Genomic DNA, 27,324 nt, shown 5'->3' with positions numbered 1-27,324 from the left:
TGAGCCTTCCTTAGGCCTCGGGGGGTCCAGAACTCCCTCGCCCACCCTCCCTCCCCTCTCTGCATCAGCGGGATCGGACTCACAGTGTGTCTGCCGGCTGTCCTCGCCCCCTGACTGTGTTTCCCTTAATAAAATCCACGCCCATTTAATCCCCGCTTGGCATCTGCTTCTGGGAGGACCTGGGCTCTCGCAGGGTGAGAGTACCGCGTGGTGAGGACCCAGTGGGACGATGTAAACTGAGTGTGCATCGGCGTGACGGGCACACAGCAAGTGTGCGGGAAGGGGCGGGGGCTCCTGTCGCCACCGCCACCCGCATCTGGCCAGTCTCGCTTCTTGGTGGCTGGGGGAACAGACAGCTCCAGGGGCAGGTCCCAGCTCACAAGGCGACTTAGAGCGAGAGCGGCGTGGTTTCTGAGCAGGAGATGGGCTCATCACAGCGTCCTTTGTGGGTGTGTATATATAGTCCGCGGCTTCCCAGGCGGCACTAGTGGGAAAGAAGCCGCCTGCCAATGCCGCAGACATAAGAGATGCGGGTTCGAGCCCTGGGTCGGGAAGACCCCCTGGAGGAGGGCACGGCGACCCACGCCAGTACTGTTTCCTGGAGAATCCCAGGGACAGAGGAGCCTGGCGGCTACAGTCCCTGGGGCCACAAAGAGCCAGACACGACTGAAGTGACTTGGCATGCACACATATGTAGTCCACAGGCAAGGCTGTTTTTCCAGTGGTCGTGTATGCATGTGAGAGTTGGACTACAAAGAAAGCTGAGCACTGAAGAATTGATGCTTTTGAACTGTGGTGTTGGAGAAGACTCTTGAGAGTCCCTTGGACAGTAAGGAGATCCAACCAGTCCATCCTAAAGGAGATCAGTCCTGGGTGTCCATTGGAAGGACTGACGCTGAAGCTGAAACTCCAATACTTTGACCACCTGATGTGAAGAGCTGACTCATTGGAAAAGACCCTGATGCTGGGAAATATTGAAGGTGGGAGGAGAAGGGGATGACAGGATGAGATGGTTGGGTGGCAGCACTGACGTGATGGACATGGGTTTGAACAAATTCTAGGAGACGGTGATGGACAGGGAGGCCTGGTGAGCTGCAGTCCATGGGCTGGACACGCAGAGTGACTGAACAACAGCAGCAGTCTTTCCAACTCAAGATCTTTGGCTTAATCATATCTGCATAGTTCCTTTTGGTACATAAAGTAATGTATTCATTGCTCCCAGGGATGAGAACAGGGGCATCTTTGGGGGCTATTATTTTACTGACCACGGAACAAGCAGGAGAGAAATAGAGGAGGTGCATCAAGAGGTGATATTGTTACCACCCAAATGTTGGCTTTCTCTGCCCATCAGTGCTGAATAAAAATTACTGATACAGAATTTGGAAGAAATAGAAAGATGACTTTAGTCCTCAGCTGGCAGAGGGGGAAACACAGCAGGCTAGTGCCTCAAGAACTGTGACCCCCTCCCGGGGGAACTGAGACACTGTCCATAGCCTGGGTCTCATAGTTTTAGGGAAAATGATAAGGCTCAAAGTAATGAAGGTCTTACCTTCTTGTGTGCGTGCCAAGTTGCTTTAGTCGCGTCTGACTCTCTGCAACCCCATGGACTGTAGCCCACCAGGCTCCTCTGTCCACAATTCTCCAGGCAAGAACACTGGAGTGGGTTGCCGTGCCCTCCTCCAGGGGATCTTCCCGATCCAGGGATCGAACTCACGTCTCTTGTGGCTCCTGAATTGCAGGCAGATTCTTTACTGCTGAGCCACCAGGGAAGCCCCTTCTTCTTCTCCTTGCTTTGTTTAAAAAATCATAGCGGGCGTCAGCTAATTGGGTTCGTTTGTCTCTGGTTTATTGTCCTGCGGCCTTCTTTCTGAAACGCAAAAAGCTACAGAGAGTGGTCTGCAAAGGGAGCTCAGTGAAGGCACAGGATGTAATCAGCAGAGGTAAATGGTGGTAGGTGCAGGATGTAGCTCAGTGCAGAGTTAGGTTAGTTTTGAGGAGAGCCAACTTAGTTATAGACTACAGATTAGGAACGAAGTAAAATCTGGGAGTGATGAGGCCTATTCTTTTTATATTCTTTGTCCTCAATAAAGGGAAAGAAATGAAAGAAAATCTCATTTCTGAAAGCAAAGCTCATTCCTCTTTCTTCCTTTCATTGGCACAATTGGGAACACCAGACTTACGGGTCAGGAGGTGGGTGAAAGTGGAAGCCAGAAGGTCCCTGGTGAGGCGTTTGGACTGGACCGAGCAGGGTGTGATGGTGGCCTGGGTGAGGCGGAGGCCACGGCGACGGTGAGAGGTGCCAGGGAACGAGATGCAGTGAGGAGGATGGGTAAATGGGAGATGAGGGCAAAATGGAAAGAAAGCGGCCCTGGACATGGCTGGGCGTCCGTGTGGCAGCAAGGGCAGGTAGAAATCTGAGTGTAATGTCTTTAGGGAAGGCTGCCTGGCTGCCTGTGTGCTAATTTGATTCCGTCGTGTCTGACTCTTTGCCACCCTATGGACTGCAGCCCGCCAGGCTCCTCTGTTCATGGGATTCTCCAGGCAAGAAGACTGGAAGGGGTTGCCATTTCCTTCTCCAGGGGATCTTCCTGACCTGGGATCAAAGCCGCATCTCTCGCATCTCCTGCCTTGGCAGATGGATTCTTTACCCCTGGGCCACCTGAGAAGCCCCTCATTTAAGACCAGTGTTGCCTTATTGGTTTTCTATCTATATGATCTGTATGTCAGTGTAAGTTAATGTCCCCCACTATTACAATATTGTCAATTTCTCTTGTTATGTGCGTTAATATTTGCTTTATATATTTAGATGCTCTTGGAGTGGGCACGTGTATGTTAATGAGTGTAATATCCTCTTCTTGTACTGATTCACTTATCATTATGTAATGCCCTTCCTTGCCTTTTCCTATGACTTTGTTTTAAAGTATGTTTCGTCTGATATGGGTATTTCGACCTCTACTTTTCTGTTGTTACGATTAGCATGACATTTTTTTTTCATTCCCTCACTTTCAGTCTCTGTCTGTCTTTAGTTCTGCAGTAAGTCCCTTGTAAGCAGCTGATACATAGGTCTTGTTTTCTCATCCAATCAGTCACCCTATATCTTTCAACTGGAGCATTGAGTTATTTGACATTTATAGTAACGATGTGTGTGTACTTATTGTCATTTTATTACTTGCTTTCTGGTTGTTTTTATAGTTGTTTCTTGTTCTTTTAGTTCCCTGGCTTGTTTGATGATTTTCTTTACCGGTACGCTTGTATTCTTTTCTCTCTTGTTTTTGTGTATTGTAAGTTTTGACTTGTGGTTACCATGGGATTCTTATGTGTTGACCTACAACTGTATCTATTTGTTTTAAACAGGTAGTCCTCTAAGTTCAAACACATTTTCTAAAAAAGCTACATGTTTTACCTCTCTTTCATGCATATTTTTTTTGTTTTTGATGTAGTATTTTGCATTTTCATGTTTATCCCTCTATTGATTATTGTAGTTATACTTGATTTTACAATGTTTTTTCTTTTAATCTTCATACTAGCTTACTTAAGTGGTTGAACCTCAGACTTTATTATGTACTTTACTAATGAGATATTTTTTTTCTTTATCTATAGATACTTCTTGTTGTAGTCTTTTCTTTTCTGCTTAGAGAAGACCCTTTAACCTTTCTTTTAGGGTTGGTTTAGTATTGATGAATTCTTAGTTTTTGCTTATCTGAGAAGTTCTTTGTCTCTCCTTCAATTCTAATCGATAATCTTGCTGGGTAGAGTGTCCTAGGTTGCAGGTTTTTCCCTTTTTGTATTCTGAATATGTCATGAAACTCTTGTCTTTCCTACAAAGTTTATGCAGAAAAATCAGCTGATAGCCTTCTGGGGGATCCCTTGTATATGACTGTTTTTTTTCCCTTTCTTGCTGTCTTTAGAATTCTCTCTTTAAGTTTTGCTATTTTAATTATGTTATATCTTGGTGTCTGTCTGTTTGGGTTCATCTTGTTTGAGACCCTCTGTTCTTCCTGTAGTTGGATGTATATTTCCTTCTTTAGATTTGGAAAGTTTTCAGTCAGAATTTCATAAAATGTATTTTCAGCCCGCTTCTCTCTCTCTCTTCTCCTTCTGGGTCCTTTATAGTGGGAATGTTGGTACACTTGATGTTATCCTAGAGATTTCTTAAACTGTCCTCATTTTAAAATTTATTTTTCTTTTGGCTGTGGTGGGTAATTTCCACTGTTCTGTCTTCCAGATCCTTTATGTATTTTTCTGTGTCAGCCAGCCTGCTGTTAAGTCCTTCTAGCGGGTTTTTATTTCAGCTATTGTTTTCTTTGGTTCTGAGTGGTTCCTTTTATTTTGTCATTCCCTGTTAAAATCCTCACTGTGTTACTCTATTCTTTTCCCTAATTCAGTTAGTGTTCTTATTACTAATGCTTTGAATTTTTCATTTGGTAAGTCATTTATTTTGGTTTCAGTAATTATTTTTTTCAGGGGTTTTTCTCTTGCTCTTCCAACTGAGACAAGTTTGTCTGTCTTCTCACTTTCCTTATCTCTATCTTTATGAAATTAGGGAAGGTAGTTCTCTGTTGCTCCTTGTGTTGGAGTTCCTGCCCAGTGGCTTTGGTGGAAGAGTTGGATGTGATGGGAACACAAGTGACATCCTTCCTCGGGTTGTGCTGACAGCTACTGCCTTGGTGGGAGGTGGGAGTGGAGGCGGAGGGTCTAGGGCTGGAGCAGGTGTGCCCGGGGCTTCTGTGCCGAGTGCCCATCATCACTGTTTGGTGGGCGGGGGTGGGGGGGCAAGGTCAGCCTCCAGGTTGTTGAAGCAGAATCTCTGAGGGCTGAGCTTCCAAGCTAGCTCGGCTCCCTTCAAGTGTGCACTCTTTCCCTCCTAGCACTGACACCCTCACTCTGGGCGGCTGTCCCAGGCACTTGGTGAGGGCTGGCGTACAGGCTGTGGTGGTCTGGCTGCCGTCAGGGGTCTGCCCGGTCTGAGAGCAATGTCTGCCTCCGTCCTTCTCAGGTGCTGCTTCATGTTTGAGCTGCCTCGGTGTCTCACAGCTGAGGTCCTCCTTGGTCATAGCAGCTCCCATCCCACTGTGGAACTGTGATGTGAGACAGGCGGGGCTGGAATGTTCCCCCAGCTCAGGCTGGCACACACACTGAAGAAGCTGTGGTAGACCAGTTGGCCACCTGCGCGGTTTCAGTTTCCCCTCTCTGCTCTGCTTTGGGAATGAGCCAGCACAAGCGTGCTCCTCTTGAGTGCAGTCCAGGCTTCCCACAGCCTCCTGTTAGTCCCACCAGCCTTCCAGGGGAGCTCATTTTTAATAAAACTCCAGGGGTAGGGCCCCCACTATGTGGTTTGAACCATTTGCTTCCCAGGGAGTCTTTGCCCAGTTTAGTCTCCGTTCTCCTCTGAGTCCCCTCCCAGGGGCACAGCTCATAGGGGAAGTGAGTTCCGTGTCCTTTCCTCCATCTTGATCTGAGAGGCGCTGTGTTTGAGTTTGGGCACTTCTCCTGTATGGGAAGCTCACCCTTCTTTTGTGACCTCAGGAAAAGAACTTTTAAACTTGCCAGATGCTCATAGCTTCTATACTTTTGGTATCACCTAGCCCTCAGTGCTTGGACAAATCTGCTGGGTATCCTTTTCCTACTTATTTCCTCTCCAAATTGAACAGTACACTTCTTTTTAAAATATGGTGGTTTGTTGTTTATCTTGAAATTGAAAGTGAAAGTCGCTCAGTCATGTCCGACTCTTTGTGACCCCATGGACTGTACGGTCCATGGATTTCTCCGGGCCAGAATACTGGAGTGGGTAGCTCTTCCCTTCACCAGGGGATCTTCCCAACCCAGGGAACCCAGGTCTCCCGCACTGCAGGAGGATTCTTTACCAATTGAGCCACTAGGAAAGCCCAAGAACATTGGAGTGGGTAGCCTTTCCCTTCTCCAGCAGATCTTCCGGACCGGGAATCAAACCCGGGTCCCCTGCATTGCAGGCAGATTCTTTACCAGCTGAGCTATCAGGGAAGCTGTCTTCTTTGCTTAACAAGAAACTGGAGGGAGGAGCTGAATGATAAATAACAGAGACATGGCTTTCAGATTTGGACCCTTGTAGAGAAATATACACATTTCAGACTCAATTAATTTTATCATTATTTTGAAAACTAGAACCCCTGGTGCTCAGCTTTTATCATTCAAGCAGACACCTAGCAACTGGTTGAATTTCCTCCCTGGGGCTTGGGGAACCCATGTTGAATCCTCCCATTTAACAGCCGGCTTGCGAAAGACGTCTGCGCGGTGACACGGTGGGTTGTGTGTTTATAAACGAACTCTCTTCTCCCTCTCGCCCGCCCCGTTTCCCAGTGGCCGTTCCTGCAGCAGCGCCCCCGGCGTGCCCGCCCAAGGCCGCTGCTAACGGGGCTCCCCCGGCGCCTCGCCTCGCCGTGTCCTCCCGAGCCGCGGTCGTAGCCAGGATGGAAGGCGCGGCCCAGGGGGGCCTGCAGACCGTCATGAAGTGGAAGACAGTGGTTGCCATCTTCGTGGTCGTGGTGGTCTACCTCGTCACGGGTGGTCTCGTCTTCCGGGCGTTGGAGCAGCCCTTTGAGAGCAGCCAAAAGAACACTATCGCCTTGGAGAAGGCGGAATTCCTGCGGGATCATATTTGTGTGAGCCCCCAGGAGCTGGAGACGCTGATCCAGGTGAGCAAGGAGGGAGTCGGCCATCGCCTTGCCCGCGGGGGGGAGAGGGCGGCCTGGACGTCTGTCTTTCTGGCTCACTGAGCCTTGCCTTTGGTCGGGATGCCTCTGATGGTGAGGGGGACCTCGCTGGGAGGTGACATTTGAGTGGAGACCTGTGACAGGATGCAGGGCAGGGTCCCCCAGACCACACAGCAGCAGGCGGCGTTCTGCATCCTCCGCTCTGGGATGCGGTGCTCAGCGGCTGCAGCGGGCTGAAGTTGTCAAGTTCAAGGCCACTTATGTAGGCTGATTCACGTTACCTCTGTGTGAGATGCTGGGTAAGAGGGTGGCCTGGAAGCCAGAGAAAGAATTTTAAGCAAGCAGGGGTGTCTTAACCTGTCTCAGGGGAGTGAGAATGGGGCAGAGAAAAGGCCACCAGAAGTGGGGTGGGGAGGCCGCAGAGACTTGGAGAGGTTTGGGTGGCTTTGCGAGGATGAAGCAGTCTGGATGTCCGTAACAGTGATGAGCAAGGCACTGTTTTGGACATTCACTGTGTGTCAGGCACCGTGCTGGGGCCTTCCTGTATTTTGGATAGGAAGGAAAAAATATTAAAAAAAATGGAGGTGGAGAACTTTGGGCTCCTGCCTGTGGAAGCCAGGCAGAGGACGCAGAGGTGGGGTGGCGTTGGCGGGGTGAAGTGAGGCTGGAAGGGAGTGTGGGGGACAGGGAGTCATCTAAGGTGGTATGGGGTGGGGGAGAGAAACAGGAGGCTTGAGAAGCACCTCAGGCGGAGAGGACCAAGTCCCAGGAAGAGGAGAGGGAGGCTGCTGAGAGCCCAGTTGGAGGGCTTCACCGTGGAGGTGACGGAGGGTGGAGCTTCTGAGGCTGCCGGTTGGTTTCCAATCTGCACACCCTCCTGAAGCACGAGGCATACAGGTGGAGGGTGGTGACGCTTACGGAGGCAAGGGAGAGCCCCGTTTTTCTGGGGATTCTGAAGTTTGGAAGGCAGAGGGATGGAGAAGACAGCTTCCACAATTCCTTTTGGCCCTGGTGTGACCCACATGAAATTCTAATGGTAGGAGAATGCTGGAGTGGGTAGCCTATCCATTCTCCAGCAGGTCTTCCCGACCCATGAATCAAACTGGGGTCTCCTGCATTGCAGGCAGATTCTTTACCAACTGAGTTACCTGTGAACCCCAAGGGAAAAATGAATATCATATATCAATGCACATGGCTTCCCAGGTAGCTCAGTGATAAAGAATACACTTGCCAGTGAAGGAGTTGCAAGAGACATGGGTTTGATCCCTGGGTCAGGAGGATCTCCTGGAGGAGGAAATGGCAACCCATGCCGGTATTCATGCCTCTGGAGAATCCCATGGACAGAGGAGCCTGGCTGGCTACAGTCTATGGGGTCACAAAGAGTCAGACACAACTTAGCGACTAAGCATGTGCCGCATTTTAATGCATGTATGTAGAATCTATGAATAGAAAAACGGTACAGATGAAGCTAGTTCCAGGTCAGGAATAGAGATGCAGGTGTGTGGACTCAGCAGTGGGGGCAGGGGGCTGGGGGTGGGGGAGGAAGAGGAGAGGGGGACAGATGGGGAGGTTAGGACTGACATGTATGCCCTACCATGTGTAAAATCGACGTGGGAAGCTGCTCTGTGATGACCTGGTGTGGGGGTGGGGGCAGTTGAGAGTACATATGTGCGTAACTGAAAGTGACACAATGTCGTAAAGCAAGTATAATCCAATAGAACATTCTAACGGTTACTACACATCAGTTTGCCATAGGAGTCACAAGTCTGGGCTGCCTTATTTATTTATTTTCAGCTCCACTGATAGGTAGGGGATTTCTGAGGCCGCTTATGATCTGGCCCCTTTATTGTAGTTGTATTCTTTTTCTTGTTAGTATATAATCTTTTAAATGTTTCTATAATCTGACTTGGTGGTGGTTTAGTCACTGAGTTGTGTCTGACTCTTGCGAGCCCATGGGCTGTAGCCCACCAAGCTCCTCTGTCCATGGGATTTCCAGCAAAAATACTGGAGTGGGTTGCCATTTCCTTCTCCAGGGGATCTGCCTGACTCACGGATCAAACCCACGTCTCCTATTTTGGTAGGTGGATTCTTTACCACTGAGCCACCTGAGACTTGACTCTTAAGTTTAATAGAAATATACATTTTCCTTCTGGGAATGCATATGACTTCATACTATGTCCTACAATTTTTATTAAAAAAAATAACACCTTACAGTTTAAAAAGATAAGGGCAATGTTTCATATCACTCTTTATTAGATGGCCTTGTCTTTTTTTTTCCTCCTTTCATGGGAAAATACTAACAGTTTTGTGATGATGAGAGTGTTGTGCTAATCTGTTTAGCACAGGTGTAAGGCTCAGATTGCTGTAAAGAATGGAGAACATAATTCTGGAGTAATTTTAAGTAAGGAATTATACATGCTGCATTGATATGTAATGAGACCCTTTTTAATTAGTTGCAGTACATGTAATAACCTAATAGGTGGCCTGGATTTAATCTGGACTCATGCCTGAATTTTCCTTCCTTAGATGATGAGATATTGGGGAAAGGGATCATGTCTTATTATCTTTGCATCCACATGTAGCCTCTGCATGGCTTTGCATCTAATTATTACCCAAGAGAGAAGTGCTTTTGGAATGAGATATCAAACAAAATCTCTAACACTAGTGGTGCCATGAGGTATCTGAGCTTATTCATACATTTCTTTATTAACTCAGTATTTCCCTATTGTCCATTCTTTGGTCTTTTCCTTTATGAAAGAATTCAGAGGCTAGAATGGACAGGATGACAGAGGGTAGTTCCGGTGTTGCTGTTAAGACCCATCCTTTGACTTCAAAGGTTCCTCTGTGAAATGAGGGGTGTGTGTGTGTGTGTGTGTGTGCGTGAGATCATTTCGCGAGATCATTTTTATAACAATTTAAAAATCTACCCTTTGTTAGGTATCTGTTGTGAGCTAGGCACCTTCTATCCATCATCTCATTTAATCTCTCCAATAACATTCTAAGTTGGCACTACTATACCCATTTCACAGGTAAAGAAACTGATGCTAAAAGAGGCTGAAAACCTTTCCAACCATCAGTGTGGCAGAGCTGGGATTCAAAGTGAGGTCTCCCTAACTCTTCTTTGTCTCACCCAATGAGTCTTTAGCCCTTTCAGTAGTTCTTGCTTGATCATTAGCTTAATTCTCTCTTAAACATTTGCTTCATGTTTAACGCTTTCCAGAATTTTAGCAGAGTCAAAAAGCATTGGAGTTCCTTGCTGTCTAACAGAAAACATTGCTTTCCCCACGCCCCCCTCCTTTATATGCATTGACTCTCAGTCCTGGATATGGGACACCTTAAGGTCTCCATCTGCTGTGGGGTAAGGGTTTATACCTGTGTTTGTCTACAGTTTTTGAAGGTTAAGCAGTTAAAATGCTGAACCTACGTCAATTAAGAATCACATTACTGGGGCTTCCCTAGTGGCTTCGGGGTAAAGAATCTGCCTGCCAATGCAGGAGACACAGGTTCAGTCCCTGGTCTGGGAAGATCCCACATGCTGTGGAGCAACTAAGCCTGTGTCCCGCAGCTGCTGAGCCACTCTCGAGAACCCCGGGCCACGGTTCCTGAGCCCTTGAGAGACAACTGCTGAAGCCCGTGCTCCGCGGCAAGAGAAGCCACTGCAATGAGAAGCCGGTGCGTCCCAGTTAGGAGCCCCGGCCCGCCGCAGCTGGGGAAAGGCCCTCACAGCAGTGAAGACCCAGCACCGCCAATAATAATAACAAAGAAGCACATTATCATGCGCTGCCCTTCAGTCCACTGCTTCCTTCATAGGCTGTAAGTGGCAACACCTTTGGACCAGGGAGCGTCCTGTCCGGTCACTTTAGGGCGTCCTCTGGGCAGCGCTCTCTGGAGTGCTCATTAGAAGCACGCTATTTAGGAAGGTTTTCAGGGTGCTGTGTTCTAAGCTGGAAAAAAATAGTATTATTGTATCTCAGCGATATTTTTATTGTTGTATCTAATAGGTAAAAGATTAGATTGACGGTATTTATCTGGTGGTGTCGGGACTCCTGGCTGAATTGAGTGAACCACTTGTAGAGCTAATTTGGAAGGTGTAAGTCATATTATTAACACAGAGTAGTTGGAACAGTTTGAGGGGTAGTCGCCCAGTTGTGTCTGACTCTTTGCGACCCCATGGACTGTGGCCCTACAGGCCCCTCTTTGCATGGGGGTCTCCAGGCAAGAATACGAGAGTGAAGGTGCCAGTCATTGGGATCTTCCTGACCCAGGACCGAATCCGGGTCTCCTGCATTTCAGGCAGATTCTTTACCTTCTGAGCCACTGGAACACCTAACCCCCATGAAATGCCTGGATAGCTTAAAAGAGCTATAGCTGGAGACGGGTTTTTGGGGGAACTGGGGGACTGCAGAGGAGACAGATGGGTCACCATCCCTGACCTCGATGCTGTTATGGAGGAGACTGTCTGATTAATAGATTCATCTGTGCATTCTTTACATTGCTATTGAACTTCCGTTGTATCAGGTAACAGGCTAGATTTGGGGATAGGAAACAGGAGAATAAAATGCACCTTGAGCAAGTTACAAACCTCTCCGTGATTCTATTTCATTATCAATAAAATGTGCTGAAAACCCCTCACCCTTAGGGCATTGAGAGGATTAAATTCTGTAATTCATGAGAAGGGCTTTGAACTGTGCTGGGCATGTGGTAAGTACACAAAAATAAAAAATGTAGATATTGCTGCTGCTGCTGTTTATAGTATCATTCAAGGAGCTCAGAGTTTTAAGCAGTGGTTCCTGATGGGGAGTAGGTTGCTTCCGGGGGCGGGCACATTTGACAACGTCTGGAGACATTTTCTATGTCACCGCTGGAGAGATGGTGCACGAGGTTCCTGGGAAGAGGCCAGGGATGCTGCTGCTAAAGACCAGCCCACTCATCACAGCGAGTCATCCAGTCTCACTTGGCAAGAGGCTGAGCAACCTTGGGGGAAGAGGCGTGTCAGCCAGTAACTGGAGCTCACTGGAGTGGAGCTATTTCCCCCCAATTTTATTGAGATATAATTAACATATATCCCTGCATAACTTTAAGGTGTGCAGCATAATGGTTTGAGTATTTATTGTGAAGTGACTACTGTCAAAAGTTGAGCGGGCATCCATCCTCTCCCATAGGTCCAATAAAGAGAAACCTTTTTTCTTTGTGGTGAGACCTCTTAGATTTCCTTTCTTACAGCTTTCAAATATACCATATCTCAGTGTACATTCCCCTTGAGGACTTATGACTGGAAGGCTGTAGCTTTCCAGCACCTTCCTTCAGCTCCCCTTCCCCCACCCCATCTCTAATATTTTTCTCTATGAGTTTTTTTTTTTAAAAAAAAACATTTCACACATAAGTGAAATCATACAAACATTTTTGTCTTTCTCCATCTGATGTATTTAACTTAGCATAATGTCCTTAAGGTCCGTCTGTGTTTGTGCAAGTGGCAGGATTTCCTCATCTTCTGATGGTTGAATAATATTCCATGATATCTGTATCTATCTATCTCTGTGGATTTCTGCACCTATTCATCTGTTAGTGGCCACTTAGGTTGTCCTCACGTCTCGTCGCTTGTAAATGATGCTAGGAGCGTGGGGGTGCAGACATCTTTTCTGGTTCGTGTTTATGTTTCCTTTGGATGTATTCCCAGAAGTGGAATTGCTGGATCATATGGTAATTCTATTTTTGATTTTTGAGGAAACTCATACTGTTTTCTGTGGCGGCTGTACCAGTTTCCAAGCCCGTGAACAGTGCCCGAGATTCCCTCTTCTCCGCATTCCTGCCAGCATTGTCATCTCCTGTCCTTTGGATGATGGCTGGCGTGGACTTCCGTGAAGTGTGTAAACAGTGGGAGCCCCAGGGAGGCCGGCAGAGGTCAGGAAGGACTTGGTGCTGTTTGTCTCTTTTAGTCCCTACGGCGATCGTGTGAGGATTGTTTGTCCTGCCGCTTCCAGCGGAGGAAACTGAGGCAGCCTGAGGAGCAGCTGCACGCTCAGGGACATCTGACTAGTGACTTGGAGGAAACCAGATTTAGTCCTGGCAGCCTGACCCGCGCGCCATTCTCTCATACACGGTGTGTTGGAGCAGAGACGTGGAATGTGGAAGGATGCGTTCAGAACTCACCCTGAGGGCATCCCGCCAGCCTGGGGCGGGGAGGTGTGGGAGAGCTCGTGGGGGACGGGGCTGGACCTGAGAGGTGGTCGGAGAGGCTTGTCAAGGAGTTAGGGCTTCCTGCTGCGGGCAGTGGGGACTCGCGGAAAGATTCAAGAAGGTCGCGACGTGACGGGCGTTTTCTGCTGGAGAGATAGCCCTTTTGGCCATGATGTCGGGTTGGAGGCAGGAGACGCTGGAGGAAGGGAGAGTCGTTTGGAAGAGTACTGGGCCCTCACAGGTGGGCCCTGCCGAGATGACAGTGGATGCGGCCGTATTTAAGGGAGTCCGTCAAAGCCGACTTGAAAATGACTCATTCCTCCGGCCCCGCATCCCTGCCTCCCCAGGCAGAGGCCACGTGGATTGTGTGGCCCGGCAGGCAGCACCCACACTCGGGTTACTCTCCTGTGTTAAGTCTTGCTTTCCGCTCACGGGCTGTGTGACCTGGGTGAGAGATGGCATCACCGAAGCCTGAGCTTCTCTTTCTGTGCAATGAAGATGGTGAAGATAGCGTCCACCCGTTAGGGAGGTCTGCGGATTAAACAAGAAAGCTCAGCTACTGGTGAGCTCAGAACTATGGTGACTGCTACTATTTATTTCTTAGGGAAGGCAGGAAAAAAGAAGTTTAGAAAGCCCCTCAACCATGTGCATCCGGGGGTTTTCTGTTCAAGGAAAAGAGAAGAAAGCTCTTGAAATGCCCTGTGGGGCTTCAAATCCTAAATTTCCTAACTGACCGATGTTGCTTTGCTTCACCTGTTCACGTGTCAAGTCCGTGTCGCAGAGACGACTCTCCGAGCGCTGAGCAGGGCTGCTGAGTCCATTTGCTGAGCCGCTGTGTCCCCTTGCGTGTCCTCTCGGGGACTCACCCCGCCCCCAAGATCATCATCTTCACCCACAGCTTTGGTGGGGTCGCTTGGCCTCAGGTGATTCAGTAGATACCGGGTTGGCTTCCTGGCCTCGGTTCCCCCTGACTGCCCCCTGTGGGGCTCGGGACACACGTGGGAGAAGCTCAGGGCCGGGAAGATGGAGGCAGCCCCAGGGAGCAGGTCACCGGGACAGCGGCCTGACCAGTGACTGCAGGGTGGGCTGAGCGAGCGCCTTGGTCCTCCCGGCCTGACGGCTGTTCGTCCCTCAGGGAGAAACGTCCACCTTCTAGGTTGGTGCCCGGGGCAAGGTCGTTAACCCGGGCTGGGCCTCAGCAGCTCAGTCCGCTGGGCACACGGGAGACCTATCCCGTCTGTGCAGTCTTCGCCTCGAGACCCGGTGAGAGAGTCAGCAGACGACCGTGATCGGGAGGTTTCCTGAGGAGTGGTTGTCAGCATAAAAAATAGCTACCATTTATTCCTTGTTTCCTTTCCTCTAGGCATGTTCTAAGCGCTTTAATCCTTTAACCCTTGCAACAGACCTACAGGTAGGATCTATCATCATCATTCAATTCTCTGGATGAGCAAATAAATTCTGAGAAGTTAAGCAACTTGCCTAAGGCCACCCAGCAACTAAGTGGTTAAACTGGGATTTGAGCTTAAAAGAGACCAGACGTCTAAGCACTGTGCTAGACTGTTCACTTGTGTCAACGGCCTGCATCCTCCATACTATGTCTGAGCTTTTTCTTAAAGCCTTTTGCTCCAAGGAAAAGACTGGAGGGAGAAGGAGACGTTTTTCGCTGACATGGTCCTGTGGTTAAGTTGCTGAGTCATGTCAACTCTTTATGACCCCATGAACTGCAGCACTGTCCTGCACTGTCTCCCAGAGTTTGCTCAGATTCTTGTCCATCACTTCAGTGATGCCATCCAACCATCTCATCCTCTGTTCTCTCCTTCTCCTCATGCCCTTAGTCTTTCCCGGCATCAGGGTCTTTTCCAGTGAGTCAGCTCTTCGAATCAGGTGGCCAAAGTATCGGAGCTTCAGCTTCAGTATCAGTCCTTCCAATGAATACTCAGGACTGATTTCCTTTAGGATGGACTGGTTGGATCTCCTTATAGTCCAAGGGACTCTCAAGAGTCTCACCACAGTTTAAAAGCATCAGTTTTTCAGCACTCAACCTTCTTTATGGTCCAACTCTCACCTCTGTACATGACTATTGGAAAAACTATAGCTTTGACTAGATGGACCTTTGTTGGCAAAATGACGTCTTTGCTTTTTAGTACACTGTCTAGGTTTGTCCTAACTTTCCTTTCAAGCAGCAGGCATTTTTAAATTTCATGACTGTGGTCACTGTCTCAGTGATTTTGGAGCCCAGGAAGAGAATATCTGTCACTGCTTCCACTTTTCCCCCTTTTATTTGTCATGAAGTGGTGGGACCAGTTGCCGTGATCTTAGTTTTTTGAATGTTGAGTTTCAGGCCAGCTTTTTCACTCTCCTCTTTCACCCTCATCAAGAGGCTCTTTTGTTCCTCTTCTGCCATTAGAGTGGTATCATCTGTATGTTTGAGGTTGCTGATATTTCTCCTGGCAATCTTGATTCCAACTTGTGATTCATCCAACCCAGCAGTTCGAATGATGTACTCTGCAAAGAAGTTAAATAAGGGGGCTGACAATATACAGCCTTGTCCTGCACCTTTCCCAAGTTTGAACCAGTCAGTCATAGGACTGTAGCACTCCACATGTGGACTGTTGTGTGTTCAAAGAAGGAGGTATCAAGGAAATGAAAGACAGTGAACTGGGGGTCAGATAGCCTTGGTCCCATTAAACCTAGAACTACTTTTCCTATTACGGGGCTGGGGCTGCCCCTCCTCATTTGGAGTATTGGGAGGAGGGGGTGAGATACCCCAGCAGAGCTCCCAGCATAGACAGACATTTAGGAAACAGTATTTCCTCCCCTTGTTCCAGCTTTCGCCTCCAAAGCCAAGTGCAAGGAACGGAGCTGAGAGTGAGAGGCGTACCTGGAGGGCGTGCCTTTCTTTGGCAGGTGAATAAGATGCATTGAGTAGGTTTTCGAAGTCGTCGTTCCCACCAGCTCGACTGGAGAGTCACTTCATCCCAAGCGTGTCTTATCCTCTGGGCTCTCACACATCGCTAGTGCTTCCTTCCCTGCCTGCAGTACAGTTGTTTTGGAAGCTTCCCTTCGTGACTTGTCTGGAAGAGAGAGTGGAACATTCATCCTCTGGAACCATCAAGGAATAGAATCATGAGGCAACTTCCCTGACCGGCAGGGGAGGGAGCTTCGGCCTGCATGGGTGAGGATCCGCAGTGGTCGTTTTTCAGGCCGTGGATTCATAGACATGTAAAGACTCTGAGCGTCTTCAGCGTGTCTGGTGTGGTCACGGGGCTGCGGTTTCTCCTGGAAATGGCCCTGCTGGAGGGAGCAGTGTTTCATGGGAGTGCGTTTAGTGTTGGATGACTCAGACGGTAAAGAATCTGCCTGCAGTGCAAGAGACCTGGGTTCGATCCCTGAGTCGGGACAATCCCCTGGAGAAGGAAATGACAACCCATTCCAGAATTCTTGCCTGGAGAATTCCATGGACAGAGGAGCCGGCTGAGCTACAGTCCATGGGTCACAAAGAGTCAGACATGACTGAGGGACTAACTGAGGTGGTCACAGGGAGGATCTAGGACTTTCCTGGTCGTGGAACAAGCAAGAAAGGTTCCTCTCTCTCTGGAGAGTGTTCTGAGGGCAACTTGTGTGAATCCCGCCCCCAGGGAGCAGTTACTTCGCGGTCCAGAAGGCTGACTTCTGTCCCCGGCACACTTCTGTCCTCGTCTTGTCAAGTTGCTTCCTCCTCAGAACCCTCATGAGCTTCTCTTCATGCTGGTTCTGTGTCTGTAGAAAGGCTGAAGCTTCCCACGGCCTGCCAGGGGCTGGGTCTGGAAGTGGGAACCTCAGGAGTGGGGTCCCTCCTCATCCTGCTGGGTCTCCCCCGTCCTGGACTGGTTCCGTGCCTCTTTCTGTTGGTGAGCAGGATCCTTGCCACTGGTTTGCACTTTGTGATTGTGGAGGGCTTTTTACTCTTTGGTAATAAATGCCTAGAGCCTTGGCTGGTTTCCTCAGTACTGAGGCCTTGGGCTTTTTTTGATGGCTACTGTTTGACACCGTTGGTGAGGCCCGGACTGTGTGCAGGCTGGGGCCAGGCTGTTCACGTGTGTTCTCCACCTCGTATTTTCACTCATTATCCCAACGGGTAGCTACTGTTATCGCCCACATTTACTGATGCTACGGGCCCTGGTTAAGTCCTCTCAACTAACTAGTGGCAAAGGTGGGTATGGAATCCGGATTTTCTGACTCCAGAGCCCAGGCTTTCTCTCTCCCTTTTAATTTTATTTATTTTTAAATTGGTGGAAACTTGCTTTACAATGTTGTTTTGGTTTATGCTGCACAACAGTGAGAATCCGTCGTCATTATCTGCACACACATCTCTCTTCCCCCCTAGCCTCCCGCACCCCACCCCTCTGGGTTGTCTCTGAGCCAGGCTGGGCTCCCTGTCTTTTTTAGCAACTCCCCACTAACTGTTTTACACTCAGGAGTGTATGGATGTCAGTGCTACTTTCTCAGTTTCTCCCACCCTCACCTTCTCCAGCTGTGTGTCCCCAGATCCATCCTCTACTAGGTTCATCACTACCAGTTTTCTAGGTTCCATATACGTGTGTTAGTATATGATAGTTGTTTTTCTCTTACTAACTTACTTCACTCTGTATAAGAGGCTCTAGGTTCATCCACCTCCCTACAACTGACTCAAATTTGTTCCTTTTAATGGCTGAATAATAATATTCCGTTTGTATAAATGTACTACAACCTCTTTATCCATTATTCTGTTGATGGACATCTAGGTTGCTTCCATGTCCTGCCTATTGTAAATATTGTTGCAGTGAACATTCAGTTCAGTTCAGTCGCTCAGTCGTGTCTGACTCTTTTCGACCCCATGGACTGCAGCATGCTAGGCTTCCTTGTCCATCACCAACTCCGGAGTTTACTCAAACTCATGTCCATTGTGTCAGTGATGCCATCCAACCAGCTCATCCTCTCTTGTCCCCTTCTCCTCCTGCCTTCAATCTTTCTCAGCATCAGGGTCTTTTCAAATAAGTCAGTTCTTCACATCAGGTGACCAAAGTATTGGAGTTTCAGCTTCAACATCAGTCCTTCCAATGAATATTCAGGACTGATTTCCTTTAGGATGGACTGGTTGGGTCTCCTTGCAGTCCAAGGGACTTTCAAGAGTCTTCTCAATACCACAGTTCAAAAGCATCAGTTCTTTGGTGCTCAGCTTTCTTTATAGTCCAACTCACATCTATACATGACCACTGGAAAAGCCATAGCCTTGACTAGACGGACCTTTGGCAAAGTAATATCTCTGCTTTTTAATATGCTGTCTAGGCTGGTCATAACTTTTCTTCCAAGGAGCGAGCATCTTTTAATTTATGGCTGCAGAGATTATGGAGCCCCCAAAAATAAAGTCTGCCACTGCTTCCACTGTTTCCCCATCTATTTGCCACGAAGTGACCGGCTGCTGTGATTTTAGTTCTGAATGTTGAGTTTTAAGCCAGCTTTTTCACTCTCCTCTTTCACTTTCATCAAGAGGCTCTTTAGTTCTTCGCTTTCTGCCCTAAAGGTGGTATCATCTGCGTATCTGAGGTTATTGATATTTCTCCTGGCAATCTTGATTCCAGGAGAAATCTTGATTCCGTGCTTGGGGTACATGTATCTTTTAGAATCGTGGTTTTCTTACATTATATACCCAGTAATGGAATTGCTGGGTCATATGGTTGATTTATTCCCAGTTTTTTAAAGGCGTCTCCATGCTGTTCTCCATAGTGGCTGCATCAGTTTACGTTCCCACCGGCAGTGCAAGAGGTTTACTTTTCTCCATGTCCTCTCCAGCTTTTGTTGTTTGTAGATTTTTTGATGATGGCCATTCTGACTGGTGATACCTCACTGTAGTTCTGATTTGCGTTTTTCTAATGATAAGTGATGTTGAGCATATTTTCATGGGCTTATTGGCCATCAATATGTCTTCTTTAAAGAAGTGCCTGTTTAGGTCTTCTGCCCATTTTTGACTGGGTTGTCTGTTTTTCTGATGTTGAACTATGGGAGCTGCTTACATATTGTGTAGATTAACCCTTTGTCTGTTGCTTCTGTTGCAATTGTTTTCTCCCATTCTGAGGGTTGTCCTTGTATCTTGTTTCTGGCTTCCTTTGGTGTTTGAAAACTCTTGAGTTTTATTAGGCCCCATTTGTTTATTTTTGTTTTTATTTCCGTTAATCTAGGAGGTGGACCAGAGAGAATCTAGCTGTGATTTATGTCAGAGTGTGCTGCCTGTGTTTTCCTCTAAGAGCGTTATAGTTTCTGCTCTTATATTTGGGTCTTTAATCCATTTTGAGTTCCTTTTCGTGTATGGTGTTAGGAAGTGTTCTAATTTCATTCTGATACACGTAGCTGTCTAGTTTTCCCAGCACCACTGATTTAAGAGACTCTTTTCTCCATTGTATATTCTTGCCTCCTTTGTCGGAGATAAGGTTCCCATAGGTGAGCCCATGCTCTCCTAGTCAGGTCCTATCCTCGGCTTGACACAGTGGGGTTGAAGAGTGTGTAATTGTATCAGGAGAAATTCCTCCTGACTAAGGGAAAACCCACTTAAACCACAGGATTGGAGAGCTCCTTCCTGAGAGTCAGGGCTTGCCTTCCGACCCAGAGCTCCCTCCCAACATACAGAGAGAAACTGTGCCAGGGCCAGGGGCTGGGCTGTGGGCTCTGGTCTAGAGACTCATTTCTCTCGTTGAGGAGGAGTTAATCTGTGGTGTGAGCAGCTGCAGGAGAGCCTGGGCATGATGCTGTGGTCCTGGGCACGGACCTTTGATGTTGTCATGGTGACCGAAGCTGCTATTCTGCAGATAGAAGGCCAGAGATCTTGAGCTGTCAAACTTTCTCCCCACAAGCAGGAGCTGTTGGTTAATCTGCATGACCCATGAACATTCCCCAAGGCTGTGACATTTACCATTCTCTTCTGCCCCAAATCACTCACTCACTCACTCATTCATTCATTAATTCAACAAATGTTTTGATTGCCTGCTGTGTGCCAGATTCGATGCTAAGTACTGGGGACATGATGGTGAATAAAAGGCAGACATCATCCCCGACGTCTTGGAGCTTATAACAGGATGGCCAAACATCTCAGCTTTTGTAGCCCTGTGAATAGCACCCTCTTTCCTTTCGAAAGTTTCTCTGTTTGAAAGATAAATTACATGGTCACTCTGCTGATTGGTAATGGGAGTGGCCAGCCTTATACCAATAGTCACACAGATAGGTGTAAATAAAAACAGAAATCGACTCTGAATGTTCATTGGAAGGACTGATGCTGAAGCTGAAACTCCAATACTTTGTCCACCTGATGTGAAGAGCCGACTCATTGGAAAAGACCCTGATGCTGGGAAAGATTGAAGGCAGAAGAGGATGGAGACAGCGGATGAGATGGTTGGATGGCATCACCTTCTCAATGGACAAGAGTTTGGGCAAACTCCAAGAGATGGTGAAGGACCAGGAAGCCTGGTGTGCTGCAGTCCATTAGGTTGCAAAGAGTTGGACAGGACTGAGTGACTGAACAGCAAGAAGAAAAACCAGATGTAGGCTGCAAAAGCGAAGTAGCTGGAGCTGGGAGGCCTGTGAGCAGAACTGACTCAGCATACGGGAAGCGGGAGCTGATGGTTGGGCCCCCGCGGTGGCAGGAGGCCAGGATGTCTGGGAACTCGGGAGGAGGGGAGTGTTGTGGCCAGAGTTCTGTTGGCAAGGGGAGATGGACACTGGATCCAGGGAGGGGCGAGACCCCACAGGGCCTGATGTTGGATTTATCCTGAGAGTCTGACTGTTTCAGGCAGCAGGTGACACGATGCAGTCAATTAGTGCACTGCCATTTCGGTCCCTCACGTTAAACCGGAGCGTAGTGGCCGTACTGATGAGCTGGACTTTAGTCATCCAGCCATCCATTCATCAGCTAAACATTTATGGAGTGCCACCTATGGCATTTTGCTAAGTGTCCTGCTCTGGATTTCTGAACTGTTTTATCCTCAGAGGTGACAAAACCTAGGTCCGGGAAGAACCCGTCATGAACCCCCACCCGCTGTCCATGGTGGGTAATGCCCTGCTTGCCTGGAAGCATCAGATACTCACATTTGCCTCTGTACTAGACTATGGGTCTTTCCTGGTGGCTCAGACAATAAATAATCTGCCTGCAGTGTAGGAGACCTGGGTTCAATCCCTGGGTCAGGAAGAAACCCTGGAGAAGGGGCTGGCTACCCACTCCAGTATCCTTGCCTGGAGAATCCCACAGACAGAGGAGCCTGGCGGGCTACAGTCCCTGGGGTCGCAAAGAGTCAGACATGAGTGAGTGACCAACACTTATAGACCGTGTTGGCTCTTCATCATTTTCCCACCTGTCTCTTTTCCAGGTTTGTGAGTTTTTTTGAGGTTGGGGCTATGTCCTTTATCCATATATCCCTTATGCCTAGCACAGTGGCTGGTCCATGGCAGATGCTTGCAGTTGAATGAGTGGTGCTCATATATCTCTTTTGGAGACCAAGAACCCTTCATTTAGGACCTTCCCAGAAGCAAGTTTCTTTCTGTGCACTCAGAGACCTTTCCTTCGGGTCAGGTCATCAAGAGTACATGTTCGTGTTCTTTATGCATGAGCAGACTCCTTGGTGTTGAAAGCCGCAGAGTTTTACATACTTAGGAACATGATGGTTTTAGGGAAAGAATGACTCCTGAGACAGGCACTCAGCAGCCCGTGGAAATCCTTGCTGTGAGCCGAGTTCACAGCAGGATCAGCCTTCTCTTTCCGTGACCTGGGCCCTCCCTTCTTCCAAGCCTGCATTTTTTTTTTTTTTTTTTAATTGGAGAGTAATTACTTTAGGGTGTTGTGTTCGTTTCTGCTGTCCAGCAGCGTGAATCAGCTGTGTGCATCCATGCATCTCCTCCCTGTTGAGCCTTCTCGCACACCATCCCACCCCTCCAGGTCATTACCCAAGTAGCCTTCTGTGTGGGAAGTCTGGACCACAGCCAAGGCATCTTTGTGCCCAAAGATGGAGCTCGGGCAAGCTGAAGCAACTCTCCTGGCCATTGCCCTGAAGTCAGAAGGCACTGCCCTTTCTCCAGCCAAGCGGTCACGTGGAAGATTGTTCACCATGTGCAAGAAGGGCCTGCAGCCTCTGGCCTGTCTCTGCAGGCTCCCACTTCATTACTATTATTGTTCATATCCCTGGGGTTGTTGATTCCATCACTGTTTAGCGAAGAAGATCTAAGGCTTTTAAGCCAGAAATTAAAGAGCTAATGGCAATTGGCATGATACTAGGAAATGAATTTGCAAATGCTAAGTCAGTGTTCTAAAAACACTCTCATAAAAATAAAAACAAAACCCAGAAATGAATGCTGTAGTATCCACATTTATCTACAAATGTGCATATGTTTGTTCCTTGTTTAAAGTGAAGCAAAAATCTCACTTAACAAGATTTTTTAAAATTTTTTAAATTAAAAAAATTTTTAGTGGCGTATAGTTAAGTTCCTCTGCCTTTTCTAGCTTGTACATCTGAAAGTTCTTGGTTCACATACTGCTGAAGCCTAGCTTGAAGGGTTTTGAGCATTACTTTGCTAGCATGTGAAATGAGTGCAATTGTATGGTAGTTTGAACATTCTTTGGCATTGCTCTCCTTTGGGATTGGAATGAAAACTGACCTTTTCCAGTCCTGTGGCCACTGCTGAGTTTTCCAAATTTGCTGGCATAGTGAGCGCAGCACTTTCACAGCATCATCTTTTAGGATTTGAAATAGCTCAGCTGGAATTCCATCACCTCCACTAGCTTTGTTCATAGTGATGCTTCCTAAAGCCCACTTGACTTCACACTCAACATCTACTTCTGCTTCACTGACTAGACTAAAGCCTTTGACTCTGGATCAGAACAAACTGTGGAAGATTCTGAAAGAGATGGGAATACCAGACCACCTTACTCATCTCCCAAGAAACCTGTATTCAGGTCAAGAGGAACAGTTAGAATCTTACATAGAACAACTGACAGGTTCAAATTTGGGATTGGAATGAAAATGGAATATACGACAAGGCTGTATATTGTCACCCTGCTTATTTAACTTCTATGCAGAGTACATTATGAGAAATGCTGGACTGGATGAACCACAAGCTGGAATGAAGATTGCTGGGAGAAATATCAACAACCTCAGATATACAAAGAAGTGATACATAGGTGATACACTGTAAGTGTATGGTAAGTGATACCATAAGTGATCCACACAGTGACATCACTGTGAAGAGGAATGAAAGAGCTTCTTGATGAGGGTGAAGGAGGATGGTGAAAAAGCTGGCTTAAAACTCAACAGTCCAAAAACCAAAATCATGGCATCCGGTTCCATCACTTCATGGTAAATAGAAGGGGAAAAAGTAGAGGCAGTGACAGATTTTATTTTCTGGGGCTCCATAATCACTGTGGATAGTGACTGCAGCCATGAAGTTCGAAGACGCTTGCTTCTTGGAAGGAAAGCTATGACCAACCTAGACAACATATTAAAAAGCAGAGACATTACTTTGCTGACAAAGGTCCATAGAGTCAAAGCTATGGTTTTTCCAGTGGTCATGTATGGATGTGAGAGTTGGACCATAAGGACAATGAGTGCTGAAGAATTGATGCTTTTGAACTGTGGTGTTGGAGAAGAACTTGAGAGTCCCTTGGACTGCAAGGAGGTCCAACCAGCCCATCCTAAAGGAAATCAGTCCTGAATATTCACTGGAAGGACTGATTCTGAAGCTCCAATACTTTGGCCACCTGATGCAAAGAGCCGACTCATTGGAAAAGACCCTATTGCTGGGAAAGACTGAAGGCAAAAGGAGAAGAGGGTGGCAGAGGATCAAATGATTAGATGGCATCACTGACTCAGAGGACATGAATTTGCAGGTACTGTGTTAGACTCTGATGATTAGAAAAATAAAATAGAAGATGATGCAAGATGCCTACTCCCTGTTCTTCAGAGGCCTCTAGCGCAGAGTTCATTGTTTCACTAGCTCACTTGTATGGTGTTACTGTGGCCACATACTGCTCTAAAGCTTTCATGTTTAATATCATTTAGTCTTTACAATGAGCGTTTGAGGTAGGGGTTAGCAACGGAGGGGCAGAGAAGTTGGATAATTTGCCCAAGCTTAAGAGGCAGGTAGAACTGGACTCTGGACACAGGCAATCTGACTCCAAAACCCCTACTTTTCCACCATGATGCTCTGCCCCTTTTGGGGAAACTGATGTGGCTTGAGGCCGGTCATTAAGAGTCCAGTGTAATTGGTGCTGGAAGGTAAGGAAACACTCAGGCCCCTATTCACAGAGCAGGAGTCTCCGACTCAACCTGCGGAACCCCCAGAAGGACCTCGTTCTCCTGTGAGAAGACCAGAAAGGAATGATTATCTGTTGGTTGTGCTTTTAAGGGATATGGCCTTGCATCTGCACATAAGGGTGTTGGGCTGAGTCAACAGATTCTATTTAAGAACCACAGTACACAATGTATCATTTAAGTCTGAGGTTGAGGGTTGCTTATCCGTCTTCATGGAGAACATGCATTTTCCCTCCCTTCTCGGTAGAAATGGGCAGAAGAGATGAAAAGCTGGTTGTTGAGCATTAGCCTTACTGAGGAAGGGACGGTTTAACCTTTTGTCTTGTGAGAAAGGAGGATCAGAAGTACAAATTCTCCATACTTCTCCATGCTGTCCTTTTTCAGATAAAAGGAGGTGATGTAACAGATAAGCTTTAGAAAAGAGGTTTGCAAAGTGGTCAGAGAGTTATCTGTGGGAGACAGGAGAAGGCCAGAGTCAAAGGTGGACTTGCCAACCACACCCAGCTCTGTGGCCTGCTAACTACTACAAAGAGGCCAAGTTACTTTATTTCTATCGTTTCATTTATGAACAGTGGGAATGATAACAGGATTTGTTATTGCAGGGTTTTTGTTCAGGTTGAATAAGCTAAGGAAGCGTATTGTAAATCCTGGCTCCTATGAATATTTTCATGAGTGTTCTCGAGCTTTCTTCAGAGGCTCTGGGGTTGTTTGTGTTTCCTTGTCTGCCCACACATCAAGCCGCTCATCCGAGAGAGGTGCTGGTAAGCGCTGATTCATTTTCTAAGGGGCACAGGAAATGAAATATTAATTGGGGATTAATTTCGAGCACTCAAGAGTAAGAAAGAGTCCAGGCAGAAAACTGTCAACTTGAAAAGTAGTCACAACCTAGAAATTGAGAGTTATGTTTTATTTGGTGGGAATTTTTAGGACTTCAAGGCCAGGAGACAGCACCTCAAGTAACCCTGAGAGAACTACTCCAAGGAGGTGGGAGCGGAGTCAGGTTATAGAGGTTTGCAGCAAGGGGCAGGTAGTCTGAACACTGAAAGATTATTGCTAATTTAGGAAAACCAGGTATCTCATAAAGAAGACTGAGGGCTGAAGAATTGATGCTTTTGAACTGTGGTGCTGGAGAAGACTCTTGAGAGTCCCTTGGACTGCAAGGAGATCCATCCAGTCCATCCTAAAGGAAATGAACCCTGAATGTTCATTGGAAGGTTGGATGCCAAAGCTGAAGCTCCAGTACCTTGGCCACCTGATGCGAAGAGCTGATTCACTGGGAAAGACCCTGATGCTGGGAAAGATTGAAGGCATGAGGAGAAGGGGACGACAGAGGATGAGATGGTTGGATGGCGTCACCGACTCAATAGACTTGAGTTTGAGTAAACTCCGGGAGCTGGTGATGGACAGGGAGGCCTGGTGTGCTGCCGTCCATGGGGTCGCAAAGAGTCGGACACGACTGAGTGACTAAACAAAAGCAAGATATCTCAAGTTAAGGAATTTAGCACTTTTCTGTGTATGGGGAGACACAAGAGCCTGGGCACGCTGCAATCACTCCTTTCATGTGCACCTCCGCTCTCTGGGGCCAGCATCCTGGGATCTGATTGTTCACACCCTTAGTTCCTTGATCACCTTAGTGAGTGGCGGCAGCTTGTAGCAGCTCGGTGGCTACCTCATAGCAGGCATGGTTCTCCCAGGGCTCAGAAAGTCACCTGTGGAGGGCTGGAATCAAGGATGACTGTGACATCCTTGTTTATTGATATGGCAGGAAGTGCTCCATTTCACAAAGCTACAATGAGCCCAAGATCGCAGAAGCATCCCTTTTTCTTGACGTGATTAATCATCTGTTAAATCTCAAGCTCTCTCCAGTGCAGTGGCACTGGAAGGAATAATCCTCTTGGATTTAGCTCACACAGCAATGAATCAGAATTCCGGGAGCTGCTTTTCTAGCCCAGTGGAAAAAAATATTTCCCCTCCCCCCCCAGAAATTGGGTAGACTCATCTTTGATAGGAATAATCTCCAATGCAGAGAGAGCGGGGCATGCTTCAGACATTCTCCTTAGGACCAGAGTGATTTTTCAACGTCACTTGGCAAATTTGTTTCTGTCTGGAGAGGCTGAGTCCAAACTGAGATGAAAGAGTGACAGTTAGTTCGTCTGAAAGTTTATTGATCTTTTCAGAGCAGACACATGTATCTCTGCCTCCTTAGGGTACTGGATGCTTTCAGATTTCTCTTATTTCATCCTTGCATGTAGTCAAAGGGAGAAAACTAATTCTATGTGGTAAGGCATAATTTGAAACGTAAAAGTGTCCTCCCAATATATCTTGGTCCCACATGACAGGGTTTGACTAGGTGAGTCATTAATATATTCTCGGTGCTAAGGAACCGAGTTATAGAACTTTTTCCCCCAAAGAAATAACTAGTAGAGGCAGCAAGGAAGGCTCGCTTGCTCAGACCAGAGGCTCTGGATGGGCTGCTCAGCTCACGTTGGGTTTCTCTCTCTTGTTCTTCAAACAGACTCTCCGCTCCTGCTGTCCAGTCTGCATGTGGCCCCCTCTGTACATTTATGACCAGCCCGTAAACAAGGCTCTGATGAAAGCCTGCTGCCTGGATCCCCTGGGGCCTTGAGGAAAGGCTAATATTTGCGCACAACTGGATACTCAGGGCAGCAGGAAAATAAACAGCATCCTCGTATCCCCCATGGCACTGAAGGTGCTCACGCTGCCTTTTTATGCGCTGGCCTGGTTCCTGGGTGGGGAAGATCCCCAGGAGGAGGCATGGCTACCCACTCCGGCATTCTTGCCTGGAGAATCCCATGGACAGAGGAACCTGGTGGGCTAGAGTCCACGGGGTCACAGAGAGTCGGACACGACTGAGTGACGGAGCGTGCAGCCCACACAGGTCTTGGGGAAGGTTTACTGATGGGAGATGCCGAGGTGGTGAGTCTTAGGATGGCTGGTCTGCTCGGCCAGCACTGGTCCGTCTGCTGCACCGGCCGTCTGCCTGGGTGGGAGGTGAGGACCGTGTCCCTCAGTCTCCCTCTCCCATGACCTCTTGTAGACCTTTGGGGTGTCTCCTCCTGGAGGGCGGGGGCAGCCTGCTCTCTAGAGGCAGGGAACTGGGCTAAGAGGATCTGAGACAGGGAGAAAGAGGA

General features: G+C 47.8%; 1 protein-coding gene across 3 annotated transcripts in view; it reads left to right on the top strand.

Moving 5' to 3' along the window:
* The window catches only part of KCNK10 (potassium two pore domain channel subfamily K member 10), a 150,508-nt gene that overhangs the window by 60,351 nt on the left and 62,833 nt on the right, over positions 1 to 27,324 (top strand). For all 3 annotated transcript variants that reach the window (XR_006270150.1, XM_043472716.1, XM_043472715.1), the window contains exon 2: positions 6,337 to 6,671. Coding sequence is in view for 2 of the 3 variants with exons in the window: in XM_043472716.1 (XP_043328651.1) it covers positions 6,337 to 6,671 (335 nt within the window). In the remaining variant the exon portion in view is untranslated. The remainder of the gene's footprint in view (positions 1 to 6,336; positions 6,672 to 27,324) is intronic.

This window comes from Cervus canadensis, chromosome 6, assembly GCF_019320065.1.
Source record: "Cervus canadensis isolate Bull #8, Minnesota chromosome 6, ASM1932006v1, whole genome shotgun sequence".
Classification (NCBI taxonomy): domain Eukaryota; kingdom Metazoa; phylum Chordata; class Mammalia; order Artiodactyla; family Cervidae; genus Cervus; species Cervus canadensis.
Note: the sequence above shows the minus strand (reverse complement) of the source record. Positions and strands in the feature narration are given on the sequence as shown.